The sequence below is a fragment of the Saimiri boliviensis genome, chromosome 2, assembly GCF_048565385.1.
Source record: "Saimiri boliviensis isolate mSaiBol1 chromosome 2, mSaiBol1.pri, whole genome shotgun sequence".
Taxonomy (NCBI): Eukaryota; Metazoa; Chordata; class Mammalia; order Primates; family Cebidae; genus Saimiri; species Saimiri boliviensis.
The window spans coordinates 205,723,621-205,741,943 of NC_133450.1; the positions used below are offsets into that span (position 1 = coordinate 205,723,621).

The following is an 18,323-nucleotide window of genomic DNA, read 5'->3' on the forward strand; positions in this document are numbered from 1 at the left end:
GAATGAAGTACTGGGAGTAGAATCTTAAGATATTTAAGTACATTTTATGTGGTTGATGTCTGCCTGCTTGCTTGCGTTTCTCTCTCTCTCAGTTCTCTCTTTTTCTCTCTCTCTTTCTCTTCTCCCTCTCCCACTTCTTCTCTTTTCCCCTCTGTCCTTCTGTCCCTCCCTCCCTCCCTCCGTTCCTCCCTCCCTTCCTCCCTCCTTCCCTTCCTTCATTCCTTCCTTCCTTCCTATCATGCCACACATTTTCTGTCATATCACGTGTACATCAAGCAATGTAAAAATAACTGTACTATTGACTTTACGCCATAAACGTCTATTTTTCTGTATTTCGGAGACTATAGTGTTCTGTTTCTTGCATTATAAAATTGACAGGATATTTACTTTATATTTTTCAGAAATCTTCATGTTAATGGCTACATGACAATGTGCCTGATTAAGATGTACTTTTCTTACACAGAGGGGTCATAGAGCTGTGTGCTAGCCTGGTTGTTTTTCCTTGCACCATCTCATCAATTACTCTGATTTTTTTCTTCATGTCTTCGTAGCCTCTTCCCGAGAAGTTTGTGGTAAAAGGTGTTGTGGATCGTTTTTCAGAAGAGTTTGTGGAGACCAGAAGAAAAGCTTTGGATAAATTTCTAAAAAGAATTACAGATCATCCTGTGCTCTCTTTCAACGAACACTTTAATATTTTCCTTACTGCTAAGGTAAGGGCAGAGGTTTACATGCTCTTCCCCCAAAATACCATTCTTCGGGTTCGTTGTTAAAAGTTCTTTTGAGCAAGACTTGGTCTCTACACAAAATTTTAACAACTAGCCGAGTGTGATGTGTGTCCATAGTCCTAGCTACTTGGGAGACTAAAGCAGAATAGCTTGAGCCCAGGAGTTTGAGGCTTCAGTGAGCTGTGATTGTGCCACTGCGCTGCAGCCTGGGTGACAGAGTGAGACCCTATCTCTTTTAAAAAAAAAAAAAAAAAAAGTTGTTTTGATCTTTCATAAACCACCTTCATGAATGAATGGTTCACTCTAACAGGGCTGTCATAAAATTGGTCTTTTTTATTTGGGGTGCCCCTGTGCATTAGCATGGTTTTGTTTTTTGTTTTTTTGGTATTAGCAAATCCATATAGATGGATTCTATGTTAGAATTTAGGAGATCCATCCTCACCCCACCCTGGGCCCCATCCACTTGGCAGCTGCAGAGGAAGTTAGCATATTTGCTCTGCCAAAAGCAAAGCTAAGTGTTTCCTTAAACATTCTTGGCAGTGTTACTGGGTGAGCCCAGCCTGGCCAACAATGGACACGGAAGAGAAGGAACATTTGAGTGTTTGGTGAGGGTGTTCTTCACAAGGGCGCTTTGAGTGATGACTTGCAGCCACATTTACGGACAAGGAGACTCAAGTTCCGCGAGCTTGTCCTTGTTCAGGTAGCGTCACTAGGATTTCAGATTGGGTCTTTGTGGCTACTGAGGCCACACCGTCCCTGTGTATCATACTGCCTGATTGTTATTTACCTGCGATGCTGTTCCTGTCAGGTGGGCATTTGCCACATAAAACATTTGGGTCCTACACAGTTGCCAGATTCTGTGAATTCAGACTCAAGTTGGTTGTTCACTGGCCTTTTTCTCCGCACTTCCCTGTTGGCAGAACTGGGCAGAAAACCTGAGGTGCTGTGCTCTCACGGTCTGCAGAAGTGGGGTCACATGCTCAGACACTCCTGCTAGCTTCCTTTGAGTCCCATCTGTTTGGTTTCAGGTATCAGAGTCCCCTGTTCAGACTATATGCGACATGTTCCATGTTGGGAAGGGTATTTTGGTCCAGATACCTTTTAGTTTTTAAAGTCTGCAAAATTGAGAAATCTTTACAGATAACATTAGTTGACATTAAAGACTTCAGAGAGTGTGCCATTCTTCATTCAATGGAAGCCACATGACTGAGTTCTTTAGTTTTGTTTTATAACCTCAGTTGGCATTGAGCCTTACTGACAACATTCCCAAGTCAGTGTGTCTTCCCAGAAGCTTTCCCTGTCTGCAGGTTGGACTGGTACACCTTTTAAAAATAAGTATTTCCTGGTGAACTACTCCTCAGGTATAATCCTTTCAACTCATACTCAAAGTAGAATACATCCTGTTCTCCAAAAGTACAATTCACTTTCTCACCCAAGATCCATTTTCCAAAAAGCACTCAAGTACAGTCATGTTTACTGAACAAAAAAGAAAAGGGAGGGAAAAGCTTGGACCCCTGGTTGTTAGGAATCTGTATGAAGAATAAGTAGGAAAGAGAGTGTGTGTGAGAGAGAGAGAGAGAAGGAGATTTATCTATCTGTGGGCCAAGCAGTATGAAAATGACTTTAAAAATGTAAGGTCCTATACTGTCTCAATCAAAATTCAACTCCATGTGAGTGAACACAGGAGAGGTGGCTTTAAACAGAACAAATTCTAGCCCTAGTTCAGTATCCCTTGCTGAACAAAATGTGCTAAATAGCCTTATCTTTTCTTTTCTTTTTTTTTTTTTTTAAGACAGAGTCTCGTTCTGTTGCTCAGGCTGGAGTGCAGTGGCATGAGCTCAGCTCACTGCAACCTCCACCTCCCAGGTTAAAACGATTCTCCTGCCTCAGCCTCCTGTGTAGGTAGGATTACAGGCACACGCCACCACGTCTGGCTGATTTTTGTATTTTTAGTAGAGATGGGGTTTCACCATGTTGGCCAGTCTCCAATTCCTGACCTCAGGTGATCCGCCCACCTCGGCCTCCCAACGTGCTGGGATTACAGGCATGAGCCACCACACCCAGCAGCTAAACAGCCTTATCTTTTCTTTAAACATTTTTAAAATTGTGATAAAATACACATAGCATTTGCCATCCTAACAATTTCTAAGTATACAGTTCAATAGTGTTAAGTATACTTAAATTGTTATGCAACTCATCTTCAGAACTGTTTCATCTTGCAGATCTGAAACTCTATGCCCATTAAATGGCAGAACCCTATTTCCCCTCTCCACCTCCCTCATTTTTTCGTTTCACATACCTTGAATAACTTGATCTTGTTCTTGGATGACACTTACATGTTCTGCCTTAGGGAATGCAGAGACACTCTTCCTTTTCCTTGTGATAACATGAGTTTATCAACAAATTAGAAGTGCCCTTAAGAAGAAGCCAGTAAGGCTGTGCATGGTGGCTCATACCTGTAACAGCCAACACTTTGGGAGGCCAAGGCAGGTAGATCACCTGAGCCCAGGAGTTCATGTACAGCCTGAGTAACATGGTAAGACACTATCTCTATACAATAAAAGAAAAAAGCAGCAGCAGCAGCCAGTAATGCTGGGAGAAATAGGGACGCTCAATAGTAACTATATTCAAGTCAATATTTTCATCTTTGGCGGAGTGGGTATGGCAGTCAGATAGATAATACTACATAACTTTATTCAACATGTAAATTAACTTGGTTAACTAGGACACCCATTCAGAGCTCTCCTTGAAGTGGAGCCTATGCAGTCCAGCGAGTCCATTTGACTGTAGTGGCGCTTCTAAAAACGCCATCTGCAGAGGTAATTCCAAGAACTCTGAGGCTTCGTGCCTTTGCAGATGTTTGTCTAGAGTGCGGGAGGTCAGAAGGGGAGGTGGAGTCTTTAGGACACTCTCTCAGGCAGCCAGACTCTGAAGGGAAGGAGAAGGGTGGAGAGGAACTAGAGGAGATTGCTGCTGTTTTTAAGATGGGTCAGCCTTGGGTGTATTTTACATGCTGAAGGATTAGCAGCTGAAGACACAGACAAATGGGATAATTGGTAGGGCAAGGCCCTGGGTTGGGGGAAGGTGTGGATAGGTGTTCAAGAAAAACTCTGAAACCATGATTTTCCTCTGCTCCCGAACAACAGCAGTTGTCATCCACACAGAAGAAGACTTCTGTGACCAAATTGTGGGGTCGGGAGCGGGGACCAGGATTTTGCCCAAACACTGAGCAGCAGTTGTCAGCTCCTTGTCCATCAGTTTAATTCCCACATTATTTACCCTGAGATAGCGTCAGACCCCACAGGTGGAGGACTCAGTCCCCGAGTCTGAGCGCTTCCAGATATCAGACATGAAGTTCAAGCCTCCAGAGCTTCTGACCGGCCAGCTTCAAGCTGGCCTTTCTGTGACCACTTCTTTGGGTTCCATTAGTTTGCTGGAGCAGCTCACAGGACCCAGAGAAACACATTTACCAGTTTATTATAAAGGATATCACAAAGGATAGAGATGAAGAGTTGCATTGGGAAAGGTGTAGAGGAAGGGACATGGAGATTCCATGCCCTCCCTGGGTGTACCACCCTTCAGGAAGCTCCACATGTTCAGCTCTCCAGAAGTTCTCGGAATCTAGTTCTCTTGGGTTTTTGTGGAAGCTTCATGACAGCATTCCTTTCTCCAGGGTGAGGAAAGAACCTGTCTGGAATGAGGGCCTTTTGACCCATAGTCAGAAAGACTGGGGAAGATTCAAGTCCTGCCTTGGGAAGAGGCAGGAGAAGGTCAGAGAGATTCCGTTTCCTGAGGCTTGATACACCCATCATTATAGTGAAAAACTGGAACAGGCTGGGCGCGGTGGCTCATGCCTGTAATCCCAGGACTCTGAGGTCAGGAGTTCGAGACCAGCCTGACCAACATGGAGAAACCCCCTATATATTAAAATACAAAGTTAGCTGGACATAGTGGTGCATGCCTGTAATCCTAGCTACTCGGGAGGTTGAAGCAGGAGAATTGCTTGAACCTGGAAGGCGGAGGTTGCAGTGTGCCGAGATTATGTCATTGCACTCCAGTCTGGGCAACAAGAGCAAAACTCTGTCTCAAAAAAAAAAAAAAAAAAAAAGACTGGAGCAAGGGTTGCAGGGGTTATGAGCCAGGAACCATGGACAAAAACCTAGACAGACGCACACACACACACACACGCACACACACACACACACACACACACTCTCTCTCTCTCTCTCTCACTCACTCTCTCTCTCACTCTCTCACTAACACCTCAATAGGAAAGGGTGGATCAAGAGCAGAAATGAAGGCCTGAAGGAGGAAGCAAATTCACAAGGAGCCTACATTCAGATACTATAGAGACCTCAGCCTGAAATTGTACATCAAATGCAGAGGGGCTGTTGGGCCATGTTAGCCATGAATTCTGCATTCTCTGCTCTGTCTTCTGCATCAGGCCAGGTCACCAGAAAACTACGTATGTCCTTCCTCTGGGTTCCTTTATCTTTCTCTAGTCATGCCCTTCTAGGTCTGGGAATTAACATTCTGTTTGTATTCTCTCTGTAAAAACATTTTGGAAGCTACCCTTTCAGGTGACACAGGACAACCTGAAGATGCTATAGGTTCCTCTTAGGGCTTGATAGGATTAAGCTGGTTTTATCAGGCAGGCTAATAGGCTTCTTGTTGTTGTTGTTGTTGTTGTTGTTGTTGTTGTTCTTTTCTGAGGTAGGGTCTTGCTCAGCTGCCCAGGCTGGAGTGCAGTGACACAATCTTGACTCACTGCAACCTCTGCCTCCCGGGTTCTAGTGTTTCTCATGCCTTAGAGCTGGGACTACAGGCATGTGCCATGACACTCAACTAATTTTTTTTTTTTTTGTATTTTTAGTAGAGACAGGGTTTCACCATGTTGGCCAGGCTGGTCTTGCACTCCTGACCTCAAGTGATCTGCCTACCTCAGCCTCCCAAAGTGCTGGGATTACAGGCATGAGCCAATGTGCCTAGTCTGGCTAATATCCTTTATATTTAGATATAATGGGTTGTGAAACTCAGCTTATTTCTAGTTTTGCCTTCAAGAAATGCAGGATTAAAATGTTTTGCTCTTTACAGCGTCCATCCTAGGCCTGAGTTTTCTAGCAATGTTTTTCTGTCACTGTTTCCTGTTTTCCACCCTTAACTCCCCTTACATGGCTCTAGTTGGGGTATAAATAAATGAGTGCTGGCTCTCGGAACCTCTGCTCTTCAGTTTTGCTCCTAAAGACAACATAGGGTATTTTGTATGAGAGAAATGGATACTTTAAAAAAATTATGTTAGAGGCCGGGCATGGTGGCTCACGCCTGTAATCCCAGCACTTTGGGAGCCTGAGGCGGTCAGATCACAAGGTCAAGACATTGAGACAGACCATCCTGACCAACATGGTGAAACCCCATCTCTGCTAAAAAGACAAAAAATAGCTGGGCATGGTGGCACGCACCCTAATCCCAGCTACTCAGGAGGCTGAGGCAGGAGAATCGCTTGAATTGGGAGTCGGAGGTTGCAGTGAACTGAGATCGCACCACTACACTCCACGCTGGCGACAGAGCCAGATTCTGTCTCAAAAAAAAAAAAAAAAACAAAACAAAAAAACAAAAAAACAAACAGTGTTGTGTTTAAAGGGCAGTGCGCTCAGGTGAGTGAATTTGATTAAGGACTGGAGTTCAGCTCTGCTGAAAGGGATTCTCAGTGTCAACCTACCGGAGCCCGAGTCTGGTGGTTGTAACGTCCAGGCTAGGTCCCCGTGGGAATGTGAGTAGGTCCCCTGACTCAGCTCCTTGTTTCCCGAGCCTTCCATTTCCAAACTGAAGCTGCTTTTAGAAGCGGTTTTATTTAGTCCTGCCCGTGTGAGTAAGTGGGTGCTCTGAGTTTGTTCACATTATCATCCTCAGGATCTGAACATCTACAAGAAGCAAGGGATAGCATTGCTGACCAGAATGGGCGAGTCAGTCAAGCACGTCACTGGCGGCTACAAGCTGAGGACGCGGCCGCTGGAGTTTGCAGCCATCGGTGATTACTTAGATACGTTTGCACTCAAACTGGGAACCATTGATCGAATAGCCCAGCGGATCATCAAAGAAGAAATAGGTGAGCTATCTGTTGAGGTCTGGATTATTGGCAGAAACGGCATTCATGTGTGCTACAGAGAATCAAACTGCAAAATGCTGGAGTGACAGAACTAGGCCATCTTGTGCTTAACAAAGAAACACAAGGAGGGGAGGAGGTAGGTGTGACTGGAACGTCACGTTGCACCCTGTCCTTTGTCCTACCGTGCCAGCCTTGTGTTTGCTTTTCCCATGGCCAGCTCTGCCAAGTCGCCAGGCATTTCCTTTTACACTCTCTTAACTTTCGCTTTAAAAGTGGAGACATAGACTCACCTGTGCTTTATCCATAGGGAACAATAATTTAATAGACAAACCTTTTCTGGCGGAAAGATGGTTCAAAAGGACAGCACAGTGACCTGTGTTTGCCAAAGTTATGACCCTGATGAATCTTCAGACTTGTAATTGACTCACCCATCCCACGCCGGTTAATTTTAAACCCGCCCCTCCCACATGGGGCAGTTGCCAGGGCCTGTATTGATTCTTCCTCGTTTTTGCCTCCACTTCCTTCCTACCCCTCTCAGAGCCACCTGCTTTGCCACATCCCGGAATGTTGGGATCTTTTGCCCCCTTACACATATGTGAGGGGCAGACAGATGTGAACAGTGTAAATGATGGCACTGGCGTGGGAAGCATGTTGGGAAGGATTCCCTAGCAGCTGCCATTCATCGGTCACTAAGCCATCATGACAATGTTCTGTTGTAATAATGGCAAGACTCCTGGTGACAAATGATGGGCCAGGTTTTCTTACGGGGGAAAAAAAAATCAACATTTTTTTCTCATTCCTTGTACTTGTTTCTTCTCCTTGATCCACTGATGATACTATGTGGGGCCCATAAATTTTTGGAGATAGCCTTAGGTACCATCCACACCTAAGGACTGTGCGGAGTAAATTCTGATGGGCTTCAAGGTGCTGGGGCGACCGCTGAGTGCGAGAATAAACCTGCCAGTGTAAGATGACATCTTGTATCAAAATGTTTCCTAAAATTCTATTTATCCATTGTGACTGGTTTGTTTTTTTTGGTGAGACGGAGTCTCGCTCTGTCACCTAGGCTGGAGTGCAGTGGCGCAATTTCGGCTCACTGCAGCCTCCACCTCCTGGGTTCAGGTGATTCTCCTGCCTCCGCCTCCTGAGTAGCTGGGATTACAGATGTGCAGCTAATTTTTGTATTTTTAGTAGAGATAGGGTTTCACCATGTTAGTCAGACTGGTCTCGAACTCCTGACCTTGTGATCCGCCCGCCTCAGCCTCCCAAAGTGCTGGGATTACGAGACTGAGCCACCGTGCCTGGTCTTTTTAACCTTTAAAAACATCTCCCTATACCTATATGAAACTTTGACCCCATTGCCTGTTAAAATACTGCTTCACAGTGTGTGTAGACGAGTGGTTATTTTCGAAGATGTTTGGTGGATGTGGCTGCTACCCCCTTTTCCCATAAGGTACTGGAGTGCCCATTATCCAGTGGTATGGCATTCCCATCGTGGGATGGAATGGATTGATGTAGCATGAGCTTTCAGAGGTTTCAAGCAATTGTGCTAGAAATGTGTTGTGTTTAAAGAAAAGTGGGATTAGGTGAGTGAATGCCCAAGGAAACACATGTTCATGTAGAGAGCCCTTGGCCGTGGTGATCTCTTGAGTCAGTAATAGCAGCAAGTGCTACCCAGACAGATTTTCACTGGTTTTTCTTCCCTGTTCAGAGTACCTTGTGGAGCTGAGAGAATATGGGCCTGTGTACTCCACGTGGAGCGCCTTGGAGGGTGAGCTGGCTGAACCCCTGGAAGGTGTGTCAGCTTGCATTGGGAACTGCTCTACAGCCTTGGAAGAGCTGACGGATGACATGACAGAAGACTTCCTACCCGTGCTCAGGGAATATATTTTATACTCTGACTCCATGAAGGTAAGCTGGCTTGCTTCTTGGGTACGTGAATACCTTCTTTGTCATAGCGGTTATCAGAAAGTAATGGATTGTTGCCTGTTTGTATGTGGTATAAGTTTCCTTCTTCCTGGGTGGGCAGGATCAGACATGTGGACTGACATCATGGACATACAGATAGAGCACATGGTGAACCAAGTATGTGAATTAAATGAAAAAAAAAGGTTTGGAAGAAATTCTTACTAGTTTCTCCAAAAGTTCAAGAAGATATAATGTCTATGAAACAAGAGCAGGATGCCATGGAAAAGTAATAGCTAATTAGAGCTCTTGGAAGTTAAAACATGGTTGCTGAAATAAAATTGAATAATAAAGTTGGAAGGTAAAGTTGAAGAAATCTTAAGACAAAACAAAAGTCATTGGAAAATAGAACAAAAATGCGAAAGTCCTGAAAATGTGAAAGGAAAGAGACATAGGGGCTTAATCCCAAAGGGTCAGCATCTGACTGAGAGAGAGTTTCTGAGAGAACAGGGAAGACGGTGGGGGAAGGAAACTGTAAAAGAAATAATACAAGAAAATCCCGCAAAGCTGAGACGTAAATCGTCTGATTAAAAGGACATGCTATTTGCCCAGCAAAAGGATTGAAGAGATCACCAACCCAAAGCTTACTGTGGAATTTTAGAACAAAAGTGATAATAATTTGGAAGCTTTTTTAAAAAGAAGGAGGGGCAGATTATATATAAAAGGAACAACAGAATGTCTTTTGTCTAGCAGCGGTGGACAAGAAGAACTATGAGGACAAATCTCTGGCCCCAAATTCTGAATGCAGAATCAGGGTAGACTGCAGGGTGAACTGCCCCAGTGCCCATGCTAGGAACCTCCCCCAGCCTGCACGCAGACTGGTTGGAGAGCATCGCTTCAAGAGACTCCAATGATGGTGGTACTGATTAGAGGAAAGACTCAGTCTTTATGATCAATAAAAAAAAGAGACGTGGCTCAGTGTTGAACATTCCCACCTCGAAATGGTGCCCCTCCCGCTTCCCAAAGGAGACCTCTGCATGATTAATCTGTCTTTGGGGCAGGTCTAGGGCGTCCCATTAGGAAAGACCTGAATAGGGACTGACCTGAATCTCTGAAGAGATGACCTGTCAGTCAACATTGGGTTGTAAAACTGTAAAACCAGTTGGGTGTGGTGGCTCACACCTGTAATCCCAGCACTTTGGGAGGCTGAGGCGGGTGGATCACGAGATGAGTTCAAGACCAGCCTGGCCAAAATGGTGAAACCCCGTCTCTATTAAAAAAAAAGAAAAGAAAAGAAAAAAGAAAAAAATTGTAAAACCAAAAAGATTGTAGATCCATGAAAACATTGTACAGCTTGAGAAGAGGAATAAAAAATAACGGATCAGCTAGTTATAAAAACTTAACTTGGGAGGTGGGAAGAGATAGCATGGGGAGAAATGACAGATACAGGTGAGGGGAAGGAAGGCAGCAAACCACACTGCCATGTGTGTACCTATGCAACAATCTTGCATGTTCGGCACATGTACCCCGAAACCTAAAATGCAATAAAAAAAAAATAAACTTATGATGGAGAACTTTAAGCACATACAGAAGCAGAGAGAATAGTGACAAGCTCCCACATAACCATGCTCCTCATTCCTTCTTGTCCCATCAGGTGTGAAGGTTTTCAGGGTCTTGCTACGTATTAACGTGTGGACAGTGGGAAATGGAGCTTCTGGTGAATCCCGTTCTCGTGTGTGCACTACAGAGCTGCTAATAAAACACTTCAAAGGCAGAATTGAATCTAAATCTCTCAGTGATAAGGGAAATAGTATGAATTTCCTTCCCTGTAAGTTGGAAATGATGGTGGTGATAGGATAAAGTCAGATGTGAGATCATTAGCCTGAGACCACTAGTTGGAAACTGTTGGAACTGAGGCTGAAAACCAAAACTTCTGACTGAATTTGCAGCTCATTCTCCTGTATCATCATGACTTTTGTTAAAAAAAAAAATTTGGAATATACACATTGAATTTTTCATCCTATGGCCGAAACAAGTATAGAAAGACATCCTGACTTCCTTAAAATAAACCAGAATATTTCACTTATCAAGTTAATGGTATCTGTTCTTTTTTTTTTTTTTTTTTTTTTTTTAGACCAAATCTCACTCTGTTGCCAGGCTGGAGTGCAGTGGCACAGTCTCGGTTTACTGCAACCTCCACCTCCTGGGTTCAAGTGATTCTCGTGCTTCAGCCTCCTGAGTAACTGGGATTACAGGCATATGCCACCACACCCAGCTAATTTTTATATTTTTAGTAGAGATGGGGATTCACCATGTTGGCCAGGATGTTCTCGATCTCCTGACCTTGTGATCCACCTGTCTCAGCCTCCCAAAGTGTTAGGATTACAGGTGTGAGCCACCGCGCCCGGCTGGTGTCTGTTCTTATAAACAAAAATAAATTTTTACAATCCATGGAGTGTCCCTGGATTGGTCTCTTATGTATACACTCCCTTCATCAAATACTCTCCAACCTTCCAGACCAAAAATCCAATGGATACGCAACACACAGCACTGAGATACTATAGTACAAATTACTCTGTTCCTGCATGTGGCAAGTATGTTAGTACTTAGTATGTATTTGTATTCGAAGCACGATTTTAAAATGTCATATAGCAAGGATTTATTTGGTGTCTTTATTAAAACGTTATTATACTGTGAGACATAAGTTTGCATGAGTAATTTAAGTTCTACATCAAAGAAACATTTGTTTGCTCTTTCTTCACCCATGTGTGGGGCATATGTATTGAGTTTCTTGTTTACTGAGCCTGAAAAATCAGGTCAATCAGCTTGAGAGAATGGGATTGATTGTATAGTCTTGCCTGGGGAAGGGCATGGAAAAGAGGGAGTGTGGGCTGGCAGTCTCCAAAACCCAGGCTCCATCCCCGATAGTAGCTGAGCCGAGTCCAATTAATAAGAAGCAGAGGCACCTGCTCCTCCTCTTTCTGCCAGGAAAACATCTCTGCAGAGTGGATGGCAAAGCAAAGACTGGGTCTAGGATTGTTTGGGTCTGTGTGGCCGGGACTAAAGACACCAGGACAACGATAGGTCTCCAAAGCAAAGACTGTGTCTAGGATTATTTGGGTCTGTGTGGCCGGGACTAAAGACACCAGGACAGTGATAGGTGTCTTAAGTGGCTTCCCCACCTTTTCATATTGCTGCTCTTTAAGAATTTTTAGGTATATTTTCTTCCCCCAGGAGAGTCATGTAGTTCCATTTCCAAAATGGCTTTCTGATTTTTGAAACATAAGCAGGGCAGACTTTGCTGTGCAGTATGGAAACTAAGCATGGAGCAGAGGACTTGCCACAGGCCTGGCTGTGGCCTGTTCTTTTTTTGAAATGGAGTTTCGCTCAGTCACCAAGGAATGGAGTGCAGCAGCACAATCTTGGCTTATTGCAACCTCTGCCTCCCGGGTTCAAGCGATTCTCCTGCCTCAGTCTACCGAATAGCTGGGATTACAGGTGCCCATCACCATGCCTAGCCAGTTTTTGTGTTTTTAGTAGAGATGGGGTTTCTGCATGTTGGCCAGGCTGGTCTTGAACTCCTGACCTCAAGTGATCTGCCCACCTTGGCCTCCCAAAGTGCTGGGATTATGGGTGTGAGACACCGTGTCCAGCCTGTGGCCCATGTCTTCATCAGCTGCTGAATGGTCCTCAGAGCTGGGAAAGTCCTGGGTTTGTTTTGGGGAGGAGTTACTTGTGTGCTGAGGTTCTGCCAGTCTACCTTCATCATGCCCTTGAGTGAACCAAATGGTGAGTGTTTGTCCTCATCGTTTGGAGGCAGTGGCCTGTGCCTTAGGAATTTGAAATGGTAGAGGGCTGGTCCATCCCTGGATGGGAAAATGCCAGGACTCATCAAAGTCCTGTCCTGATGGGACTGTGGTTGGGGCTTCTCTCTTGAGTTTGAAAGGGTCTTTAGGATCATCTGTCTCATTTGCTCATTGTTGACATGAAGAAACAGACCCCTGTGGGTCAGTCTTTTCTCTGTTGCATGGCCGCAGGACTACACTCCCTAGTCACCAATCAGCTTGCAGCTGTGCGTTTACTACTTGCCAAGAGGCAGACTTGGTGACTTCAGGCTTTTCAAGCCTAGCCTCCAGTTGTGTTTCTTTCAGGACAGTTGTGGCCGGGTACGTTCTGTTCCCTTTGGAGGTAGAGAGCTTAGAAAAGTAGGGCCATTATCAAGGCACTCGGAACAAATGGAACAATGTGAGTTTCAGCAGTTAGCAGTGAGAACAGCCTGTACTAGAAAGGTGGTTGAAGGCATGTGGCCCAAGGATATGTGTGTAGGCAGAAGAAGAGTACCAAAGGTTAGTTACCCTTAAGCCCAGACTCAAGTTAAATACCTTGCAGACATCCACAGGTGAGCCCTTATGTAGGATTTTACATCCTACAAATTGTATGTGTAAAATGAAATTAGGGTAGTGATGGGCTCAAAGAGACCCTCTTAAAGTCCTCACCATTCTTCTGGCAGTGCCGTTTGAGTATTGGCATTGTCATGACTAGATCGAGTGTTGGAGAAGCTTTATTCAGGAAGGTCTGGACAGGACCATCTTATTTCCCATGCTGCCTTATCCATAGAAGATGGTCAGCAAATATGTAATCGAATCAGACAGTTTGGTGAATTTGGAACACTTGCAAATATACAATAATAGCACTTTGTATATTTTATTTTTAAGAGGTTTATGTCAATGCACATGCTTATCTCAGGGGTCTCGGTGAATGACTACGGTGAGGTGAGGGTCTGAAGTAAGAGTGGGTTGTAAGGGAAAGCCACATGGAGAAGGCAGTTGTGGCTGGAGACTTGGATGACGTGTGGGAGTGAGCTGCACAAGGGCCAGAAGATGGAGCATTTTAGGCCGAAGGGAGCAGCCAGTGCAAAGGTCCAAAAACTGAAATGAGCTCAGTCTTTGCAGATTGGAAAGACTGATGTGAATGGAGCCTGTGAGCAAGGAAGTCAGTGGTAAGCAGTGAGGTCAGAGAGCGGTGCAGCCTGGTCCTGAAGTAGCATCTTAAAGACCATCTTAAAGGCTGGTAAGAGTCTGGACTTTATTGAAAGGACTAGAAGGGAAGCCATTTGGCCTTATGGGGGGAGATGACAGCATGTGATTTTTACTTTAAGATGACGACTAGTGCTACAGTGGAGAATAGATTGTAGAGGATGAGAGTGGTGGTTGAGAAGGCCATTGAGAAAGCTGTCACAGGGAGCCAAGGGCAGAAGACTAGGTGGTAGAGCCTGGACAACAGTGGTAGAGACGTGGATTTGGGGTGTATTTCAGATGAAGGGCCAATGGCACTTGCTGCTGTAGTGATGCAAAATAAGAAAGGAATTGGGGTTTTTGGCTTTAGCAGCGGGTAGGATAGCAGTACTGTTTACTGGGATGGGGAGGGTCCAGGGAGGCACAGGTGGGGCAGTTGGAAGTCCACTGGTTTGGGCCTGTGGAGTTCAGAATGCCTCTTAGTCATTAAAGTGAAGCTATCATGGCAGTCGGTTATGAGTTAGTCCAGAGTGGGAACAGAAATGTGGGAGTCATTAGTGTATGAACGGTGTTTAAGTCTCTGAGACCGATGGAGATCGTCTGGGGAGGTGCGATTGAGGTGCGCTGAGTGTCAAGGCCTGCGCCCGTGGCATGGTCATATTTGTTGATCTGTCACCTTAAGAGGGAAGAACAAGTAGCAAAGGAGCCCACGAAGGCAGTGTTGGGGTGGCAGGAGGGATACAGTAGAGGATTGCCTCCGTGAAGCCAAGAGAAATAATTTAAGAAGGGGCAAAATATGTCTGTTGGATTTAATTATATGGACATCGCTGGTGATCATGATTACAGGTGTGAGATGTGGATGCAGAAGTTTTGGTTTAAAGACAAAGTTTGTTGGAGATAACTTCTACAGCATTTCAGGGTAGTCCTTTTCAAAAGCCAATTTGTCAGGAGGTTTCTTCACCCTGCCCACCTCTTCCCTACAGGACCACAAGGTGGTGCTAATGAGTCAAGCTCTGGGGACCAGTTGGTGCTTTTCGGTTGGCCATTTCCAGTGCCTTTCAAAAAAAAAAAAAAAAAAAAAAAAAAAACTGCAATGAAGATTTTCTGGAAGATGGCGTTGTCAGGGGGGAAAAAACCCCTTTCCTGAACAAAAGAGATTATACAGAGGGGCTAATTTCTTGCAGCTAAAATAAAAATGCGAAGAAGCAGGATGTGAAATATACATGATCTCAAAGGCTTTAAAAAATAAGAAAAATGTTAAAAAAAAAAAACAAAAACGCTGAGAATCCCAGTAATGGCAGGCTGAATACACATTTAAACTTCACCAAAATGACGCTACAGGATTTTTTTAAAAAAAAGTTATAATCCCACAGACGAGCAACAGGCAAGGAGGCAATAGCAGTACAATTTTGGGAACGGATTGAGATTAAGTACTTTAAATGACTCAAGCTGATTTGGAAATCAACTGTGGGGAAAAAAACTGAGAAGCCACCTGGTTTATGCCGCGGACCCCTCCAAAAGGTCAAGGGTTGGCAGCACCACGCCCCTCTGGGACTGAGGGAGAGGTAGAGCTGAAGAGAAGAATAAATCCTGAGTCTGTTTAAGAATCCTAGCTTCGATCCTCTCCTCCTCGCTCACACAGGGGCCCCTGATTCTTCTCCACTCTGGCAGAACTGGGGGTCGATTCTCTGGAGGGGGCAAAGTTGCGTCTCTGGACCAAGAGACTCTGAGCACACTCGAGGGTGTTCAGTGAAAGATTACTGATGTTGGGACTCTGCTGCTTGGATCCTCCATGCAAGGAGGGGAAGAGCCTTTTCTAGAAAATCTGGATGGGCCAAGAGAAGTGTCCCACAGATACTGATATTGGCTGATAGTGGAGAGCCAGGGTCGTCCCTTAATGAAAGGACTCAGCCAAGTCTTCTATGGAGATTGTCAACAAGCCCTCTGTGCAGACAGCTTCCCAGTCCATTTCTGTGGAGTTTCCCTCTTGGATGAGTCACGAGATACTTACACAAGTATCAGAAGTAAAAACAAAGAAGAAAAAGTCTATTGAATAAAACACTGATGGAGAAGAAAGTTTCTAGAAAAAAAATTGTTAATGTTTTTCAGAAGAGAAGGTATCATAGCCATAAAACAGTCTTTAAAGGATTCAGAGAGCAAAGAGCTTTTGGAAATTAAAACCATGATAGGAATAATAAAAAAAATAGAGTTAGAAGAAAAAATTAAGGAAGTCACATGTGAAAAGATACAAAAGGAGAATTGGAGAAAAAATATGAAAGAGGATCAGACCATCTGAATAACAAATGTGAAGGCAGAGAAAACAGAGAAATGGGAAGCATCAAAGAAGTCATTCAAGGAAAAAGACCAGAAGGGAAGAAATAATGGATCACTGGTTGTGTCTGCATGATGAGATTGTGTATGACTTTTCTCCCTTCTTTAAATTTTCCAAATTTTGTGTAAGCTGAGGTGGGCGGATCACAAGGTCAAGAGATCAATACCATCCTGGCCAACATGGTGAAACCCCGTCTCTACTAAAAATACAAAAATTAGCTGGGCGTGGTGGCGTGCGCCTGTAGTCCCAGCTACTCGGGAGGCTGAGGCAGGAGAATTGCTTGAAACCTGGAGGTGGAGGTTGCAGTGAGCCGAGATCCCACCACTGCACTCCAGCCTGACCCCTGGTGGCAGAGCAAGACTCTGTCTCAAAAAAAAAAAAAATCTTTTAAAATGAAGGGTAATGTGTGGTTTCAGTATTACCAACCTTGCCCTAGAACATCTAACTCACAGGTGGTCCTTGTTTCCATAGAATGAATGTGTAAAAGGAGCATGTTGAAAGGTGTAACCTGAACTCAGTCATTTAACCAAAGCTAGTGATACCACCAGGACCAAGTCAGACTCATTTTCCTGCCTGCAGGGAAGTGCCCTTCCAGAGGGCTGCCCTAAACCACAGGGCTCTGTGGTTATTTTATTTTTATTCTCATTTGCTCTTTATTACTGAACACCCATTGCCCTATGTGAATTCCACTTGGATCTTGGGTCGTCAGCCCTGTCATGCAGGAATATGAACCATCCCATCCTGCAGCTCTGTACCCGGGGCTGAGCTGTTCCTGTCGCTTTGGTATCATCTTTCAGCCCTGCATCCTAGCGTTGCTCTTCCACAAAGCTTTGAAGGTGAAAAACTTTTGGGGCTTGAATAAGCTTTTTGGTAGCTGCTGAACTTCAGTGCTGGGGCTCTTTTTCTGCCTTTCCCCCTCGCATAGTTTGTGAGCCCACAGCCTGGGCAGGGAAAGACTTGTGCATGAGTCTGGGGGTGAGGAAAAGGGATGTTGCGTTTTCCTGTAGATACTGACCACTGTGGTCTTTCTTGGGAAAATCCACTGCAGATGTTGAAAGCCAAACCACAGAATGCATCTGTCATCCAACTCTTCCAGACATTTTGTCATCGTAGATAAAGGCTGTTGGATTAATATTTCATGGATGACATAACTATATATCTCTTAATGACTTATTAATTTTCAAACATTTGGATGACAGATGTTATGTTTCTATTGTTTACCCTTTTTATTACAGAAAAATTCAAACACATCACAAAATAGAATGAAAGCAATAAACCCGCATGTATCCCAGCCGCCCCGCGCGCGTCCCAGCTAGCATCAGCAGTTGCCCACTCTTAACTCACCTCGTTCTGTCTCTCTCTCACCCTGCTCCCAACTCCCACCCCGTGGTTTAATTTAACACAAATCCTGGACATCATATTATTTCATACAGAAACATTTAGTTCATAACTCTAAAACACAAGCATTCTTAAAAAAAAAAGGACTACCTAATTATGTTTAAATATCCAGTTAGTGTTTAAATTTCCCCAGTTTGTCTCAGATACAGTTTGTTTCTTTTTCCAAATTGGGATCCAGATAGGATTTGTACATGAATTGGCATGTTTCTTAAACATTTTTAAAAAAATCTTGGGCCGGGCGCGGTGGCTCAAGCCTGTAATCCCAGCACTTTGGGAGGCCGAGGTGGGTGGATCACGAGGTCAAGAGATTGAGACCATCCTGGTCAACATGGTGAAACCCCATCTCTACTAAAAATACAGAAAAATTAGCTGGGCATGGTGGCATGTGCCTGTAATCCCAGCTACTCAGGAGGCTGAGGCAGGAGAACTGCCTGAACCCAGGAGGCGGAGGTTGTGGTGAGCCGAGATCGCGCCATTACACTCCAGCCTGGGTAGCAAGAGGGAAACTCCGTCTCAAAAAAAAAAAAATCTTTATTCATGTATTTTTCCTTATAATTTATTTGTTAAAGAGTCATTTGTCTTGTCTTCACTGGAAAAGAGAGAAAGTTCCAGATTATTAGGACCACTTGAAATCATGACAAAATGTTCTATATTTAAACAAGTAAGTGTCGGAGAGGAACTTACTCCATGTCTCTAGTTACAAGTCACCTTCTGAGTGTGAGGCCTCCTTGGGAGCCCTCTGTACAGTTTTGCCTTCCCCAGACCCTTGGTGCTTATCTTCCATTCCTGGCTTAGTTTTCCTCCTTAATGCCCAGAGCTACCTACTGTATAGTTTACTTGCT

The 18,323-nt window shown here is 44.4% G+C and overlaps 1 protein-coding gene across 1 annotated transcript in view; it reads left to right on the forward strand.

The window, feature by feature from the left end:
* The window catches only part of SNX30 (sorting nexin family member 30), a 121,334-nt gene that overhangs the window by 76,413 nt on the left and 26,598 nt on the right, over positions 1–18,323 (forward strand). The window contains exons 4-6 of the mRNA XM_010335957.3: positions 552–710; positions 6,636–6,831; positions 8,543–8,742. Of these exons, the coding sequence (XP_010334259.2) occupies positions 552–710; positions 6,636–6,831; positions 8,543–8,742 (555 nt within the window). The remainder of the gene's footprint in view (positions 1–551; positions 711–6,635; positions 6,832–8,542; positions 8,743–18,323) is intronic.